This window comes from Grammomys surdaster, unplaced genomic scaffold (genome assembly GCF_004785775.1).
Source record: "Grammomys surdaster isolate TR1022 unplaced genomic scaffold, NIH_TR_1.0 125934, whole genome shotgun sequence".
Classification (NCBI taxonomy): domain Eukaryota; kingdom Metazoa; phylum Chordata; class Mammalia; order Rodentia; family Muridae; genus Grammomys; species Grammomys surdaster.
In genome coordinates, this window is record NW_021620757.1 from 1,751,915 (window position 1) to 1,758,374 (window position 6,460).

General features: G+C 43.5%; 1 protein-coding gene across 1 annotated transcript; it reads left to right on the forward strand.

Annotated features, from left to right (window-relative positions):
- Positions 1-4,601, forward strand: Kbtbd7 (kelch repeat and BTB domain containing 7). Its single transcript, XM_028752709.1, has one exon. It carries the CDS (start codon positions 283-285, stop codon positions 2,353-2,355), a length of 2,073 nt encoding a protein of 690 aa, XP_028608542.1. The 5' UTR covers positions 1-282; the 3' UTR covers positions 2,356-4,601.
- The last annotated feature ends 1,859 nt before the right edge of the window (positions 4,602-6,460 follow it).

Sequence of the window (6,460 nt, forward strand, 5' to 3'; positions counted from 1 at the left end):
TACCCGTCTCGCCAGCGCAGCAGAAGCTGCTCCTGTGGCTGGATCCCAGGGTCGTGTGAGGGTGAGCTGACGGGAGAAAGGGCGCGAAGGGAAACGGTGAGTCAGGCGCGGGCTACGCGATAAAGGAAGGCGGCACCGCGGCGAAGGCCCAGCTGAGTAATCGCGGCCGCGAGCGGAGTCTGTTCTGGGACGCCGCTGAGTCGGCGTCGGCGAGGGAGGCGTGAGGAGGAGCCGGGCGTCTGCAGCCGTTCTCGCCCTCGGCGCCCCGCCGCCATCTCCACCATGCAGTCCCGGGAAGACGCCCCGCGCTCTCGCCGCCTCGCCAGTCCCCGCGGCGGGAGGCGGCCCAAGAGGATTTCCAAGCCCTCGGTGTCGGCGTTTTTCACGGGCCCGGAGGAATTAAAGGACACGGCCCATTCCGCAGCCCTCCTGGCACAGCTCAAGTCTTTCTACGACGCGCGGCTGCTGTGCGATGTGACCATCGAGGTGGTGACGCCTGGCAGTGGGCCCGGCACGGGGCGCCTCTTCTCGTGCAACCGCAACGTGCTGGCGGCGGCGTGCCCCTACTTCAAGAGCATGTTCACAGGGGGCATGTACGAGAGCCAGCAGGCCAGCGTGACCATCCACGACGTGGATGCCGAGTCCTTCGAGGTCTTGGTGGACTACTGCTACACCGGTCGCGTGTCGCTCAGCGAGGCCAATGTGCAGCGCCTGTACGCGGCCTCAGACATGCTGCAGCTGGAGTACGTGCGTGAAGCCTGTGCTTCCTTCCTGGCTCGCCGACTCGACCTGACCAACTGCACTGCCATCCTCAAGTTCGCTGATGCCTTCGACCACCACAAGCTGCGGTCTCAGGCCCAGTCCTTCATAGCTCACAACTTCAAGCAGCTCAGCAGGATGGGTTCCATTCGGGAGGAGACGCTGGCAGATCTGACCCTGGCCCAGCTGCTGGCCGTCCTGCGTCTGGACAGTCTGGATGTAGAGAGTGAGAAGACCGTGTGTCACGTGGCGGTGCAGTGGCTGGAGGCTGCTCCGAAAGAGCGGGGCCCCAGTGCTGCGGAAGTCTTTAAGTGTATTCGTTGGGCACACTTCCCGGCAGAAGACCAAGACTACCTGGGAGGACTACTGACCAAGCCTATTGTGAAGAAATACTGCCTGGACGTTATTGAAGGGGCCCTCCTGCAGCTACGGTTTGGTGATAGGTTGTACAAGTCAGTGGTGTGCAAGCCAAATAGCAGCCACAGCAGCAGTAGCAACAATAGCAGCAACAGCAGCAGCACCAGTAGCTCTGTTGTATCTGTAGCAGAAAATCCACCCCAAAGGTTGGGTATGTGTGCCAAAGAGATGGTAATTTTCTTTGGACACCCCCGAGATCCATTTCTCTGTTATGACCCTTATTCGGGGGATATTTACACAATGCCGTCTCCTTTGACTAGCTTGGCACACACTAAGACCATTACATCTTCAGCTGTTTGTGTCTCTCCAGACCATGACATCTATCTTGCTGCCCAACCCAGGAAAGACTTATGGGTATATAAACCAGCCCAAAATAGTTGGCATCAACTGGCAGACCGATTGCTGTGTCGAGAGGGCATGGATGTGGCATATCTGAATGGCTACATTTACATCTTGGGTGGGCGAGACCCGATAACTGGAGTTAAATTGAAGGAAGTGGAATGCTACAGTGTTCAGAGGAACCAATGGGCGCTGGTGGCTCCTGTACCACATTCCTTTTATTCATTTGAACTAATAGTGGTTCAGAATTATCTTTATGCTGTCAACAGTAAGCGGATGCTCTGCTATGATCCTAGCCATAATATGTGGCTGAATTGTGCATCTCTTAAACGAAGTGACTTTCAAGAAGCCTGTGTCTTCAAAGATGAAATCTATTGCATCTGTGACATCCCAGTCATGAAGGTCTACAACCCAGCTAGAGGAGAGTGGAGGCGGATTAGTAATATTCCACTGGACTCAGAAACCCACAACTACCAGATCGTCAATCATGACCAAAAGTTGCTGCTCATCACTTCCACCACCCCACAGTGGAAAAAGAACCGTGTGACAGTATATGAATATGATACTAGGGAAGACCAATGGATTAATATAGGTACCATGTTAGGCCTTTTGCAGTTTGACTCTGGCTTTATTTGCCTGTGTGCTCGAGTTTATCCTTCCTGTCTTGAACCTGGTCAGAGTTTCATCACCGAGGAAGATGATGCAAGGAGTGAGTCTAGCACTGAATGGGACTTAGATGGATTCAGTGAACTGGACTCTGAGTCAGGAAGTTCAAGTTCTTTTTCTGATGATGAAGTCTGGGTACAGGTTGCACCTCAGAGAAATGCACCAGATCAGTAGGGTTCTTTGTAAATATTTCACGACAATAAGATGTTGTTTCTACTGTATGGAATGTATCTTAAAATGATACCCCTTTTCCTGAAAAAACAAAGTTGATTAGGACTGGAGATTTGGTTTAGAAAGGGTAGCAATTTGAATAGTAATACAATATGCAAAATTCATACAGTCCCTGAAATCAGCTTATTTCATAATTTGCTGTGCTAAAAGTCCATGATTAAAATGTGCATAGTGAACTACATAAATTGATTAAGGTGTTTAGTGGATTCTGTTTTGCTGTTAATTAGTATGTTTATATTTTGATTTTTCTAGTTTTAGTTAAATTTTGTCTAGTGCTATGAGGTCTTGTTTACTAGAAAAACTGGACTGAGAATTGTTGTATTTTGAAGGTGTTAACATTTTCCTTCAGAATAATGAAAGATCACATTTTAAAGTAAATTTTTAGTATCCTCAGTTATAGTTTGTTAAAAATCTAGTATTCTCTCCTTCCTTTCTACAAAGAAAGAAATATTCAGGTTACTAAGTAGTGATTCCATATTGATAATGTGTTCAGTGGACTTAAAAGGTCACAGAAAATTTAAAAAATCAGGATTCCACTGTTTCCAAAGAATTTAAGTTTTTACTTTAAAGTTTAAAATATGTATGTGGTAAATATGATCTATTTCTTGAGAGAAAAAAAAAACCACTCTAGTAGTGTCATCAATTATTTAAGCACCTTTCTAAACCAAAAAATGAGAGAGGTAATTTGCTTTAGAAATTCACAGTTTTGATCTGTACATGTTAAATGCTTTGTTGACTCAGAAGAACGGCATTTTTCTTCACTGGACATGATTAAATAATGTAAATTTTTCTTCATTGGTCATACACTGTCTTAAAATGTTTGCTTCACTAAAATATTTTAGCTATATAGTTTTAGTATTCATCTTAGAGGCTTTATCAGCAGAAAGTGATTTATTCTTTAATGTTCTATGAAGTACTGGTTTTGAAAATATGTATAAGCTAAAGGCAGTATTTTATTGAGATCAGTAGTTATAGTGTTTTATCAACTCAAGTTAAGTGCCAGCAAAGAATTTTAAAACTTCAAGCTGTGTATAGAACTGTTTTGTGTAGTATTGAAATATTGTCAGTTTTTAAAGTTACTATAAATGTTCTTCATTTTCAGCTTGAAGATATTTTTGTATTAAAAGTTGACTGTTAAGAAACTTAAGTGGATGGTGGGTGGCATTTGTTTGGGGCCAGTAGTTAAAGTATGTTTCAAAATATGTTTCTTCAGTTCTTTCCCTAATCAGTATACACGGCCATTTTATTATGGTGTCTGTATCTAGTTTCTATTTCTATGTAAGTTATACTCTAGTTTCTGTCTCAGTCACCATATGTAAAGGAAAGTCCAGAAGTAGTAAACTACACAAAACAGGCATTATTATGTTAAAGGTGCTTACCTTTTGAAGGTTTATTAATACATATGGTTGTCATAATACATATACATGACAAATGGTGTACATATACAGATGTTTTATGCTATATAAAGTTTTCTATACTCTTTTAGAATTATCTTCCTCGGTCTTTATTCAGTACCATGCAAATTCCTCCTTATTCTCTAGTGGCAAAATGCTAATGTTTTTACACTCTGGTAGAGGAAAGAATCTGGTCCAAGATGGGGAAGTGACTTTTTTTTTTTTAATAAAAAGTCGTGAAAAATAAAATGACAGAAGCAAAACAAAATGCCATGGATAGTGTATTATTTATCATTTTGATTGGCTGGGTGAAGAGTGTAAGCTAGGTCAGCTCAATAATATTCCTGTTAGAGCCTGCTGACTTGTAAAGTGTAGTCACGCTTTCAAGTCTAAATTCTATTCCATTTATACTGGGGAATGTTATAAGAACTACTCGTTATTTAGAAAGTTTTTTCCCTTGTTTGGAGGCTAACTTTTTCTTCCCCATTAACTTCTGTTGATAGCTTTTTGTTCTGTAAGGTGGAAACTTGGCAATGCTTACCACAACCAGATTAGTCATCTGTACAGTTAAGGTCTGCAACTGATGTATAAAAGTCAAATTCTCAAATTCATCATTCTCAACTCTTGAGTTAAAGCTTAGGCTAAATATTAGTAATATCTTGGCTTACTGTCACATTTTCTTGGGAAAGGTTTTGATTTTGTGAAACATTTGTGACTTAGAGAATAGATGCTATTATTTTATAGATAAATGATTTGTATGTTGCTTGTTCCAAATAAAGCTGGTTTTAAACCGAAGGCGTTCTCGCTTTATGTTTTATTTAGTTGTTAAGTATATAAAACTATTGCCTGTTCAGTGATACAGGTATAGCAATACTGAAATTCTTCTCAACAAGAATTCTCCCGTGCTGACTTTGCCAGTTAATCAGCAAGTGCTCGGGGTACTGTCATTTCCATTGCTACCATTTATAAGAAATACATCTACTTTTCTGTCTATGTACCTGTAGTTTGAAGTTCTGAGAACCTAAATTACTTCAAATGCTAGTTAAGTTGAAGCTAGGCATGGTGGTAGAGTGCTTAATCTAGCACTGGGGAGGCTAAGGCAGGAGGCTTACAAGTTTCTCAGGCTAGCCTGAGCTACAGTTGAGAGATCCTGCCGCAACCAAAGATAGGGCAATATAAAGTATTGTCACTTTCAAAATGATAGGAGACTGACTTAGCAAATTAGCATAAAGAGTAAGAATTTCCATAATTAGGAAAACAGGCCATCAGAAAAGGACACTTGTAATGGTTTGTAAATGCTTGGCCCAGGGAATGTCACTATTAGAGGGTGTGGCCCTGTTGGAGTAGGTGTGTCACTGTGGGGGTGGGCTTCCTAGCTTCCTGGAAGTAGGTATTCTGCTAGCAGCCTTCAGATGAACTCTCAGCTCCTCCTGCACCATGCCTGCCTGGATACAGCCACATTCCCGCCTTGATGATAATGGACTGAACCTGTAAGCCAGCCCCAATTAAATGTTGTCCTTATAAAAGTTGTCTTGGTCATGGTGTCTGTTCACAGCAGTAAAACAGTAAGACAGAATTGGTACCAGGATAGTGGGGTGAGTATTCCTGTGACAACCATGTCTTGGAGAGGACTGTGGAAGGACTTTGGAACTTTGAGCTAGAAGAGCCATTGGTTGTTAAGAGCTCTTTGGGGGCTGGGCAGTGGTGGCGCACGCCTTTAATCCCAGCACTTGGGAGGAATGCAGAGGCAGGCAGATTTCTGAGTTCGAGGCCAGCCTGGTCTACAGAGTGAGTTCCAGGACAGCCAGGGCTATACGGAGAAACCCTGTCTCAAAAACAAAAACAAAACAAAACAAAAAAAACAAACAAAAAAACAAAAAAGAGCTCTGTGGGATGTTCTGTAGAACAGTGCAAACGGTGGAGGCCTGGCTCGTGAAATTTAAGAGGGAAGATTAAAGACTCTTATCAGGGCTGTTACTGTTTTGATTGTGAAGATTCTGTGGTTTCGGTTAGCTGGGGCTGAAGAATCAGCTGTGGTCAACAAGATACCAGATCTACTAAAGTGAAACCTTTGCATTACTGAGAGTATTGATGCTGGTTAGCTGCAGCTAAAAAACTAGTGATGAATAAGAAGAGACCAGCATCACTGAGGTGAAATCTTCTGGGAAGTGTTTTCTGAGAGCACAAAGAAGCTATACCAGAGATAGCCAAGGTTGTACCTCGTGCTGCAGCTGGACTTGGTAATATGTAAGAGCACCCAGGTGGTACTGGTTTTGAAGGCGTGAAGGGATCATGAAGAACAGCTGAGGCTTGGCACTGTGAGAAGCCATGGAAGACCATTGGTGAAGGTGCAGCTTCAGTTACAATTGATGGCCTAGGACTGAAGGGGTCATGTAAAGGAGTTGAGGCTTGGCACCGTGAAGAGAGCCTATGAGAAGCTATTGGTGAAGCCTAGTTTCAACAGAAGACAGCAGTGTTTTGGAGATGCCAGTACCATAAGATGACCACCAAGAACAGCAGTAGCAATGGAGTACATGCAGCTGGATCCTGAAAGACAAGGTGTGTTCTACAAAGGGCAAAGCTCAAGAAGTGACCCAAGCCCTTGGAGGAGCCCAGAAGATCTTGAGTGGATCTCAGACACCCAGACATTGGAC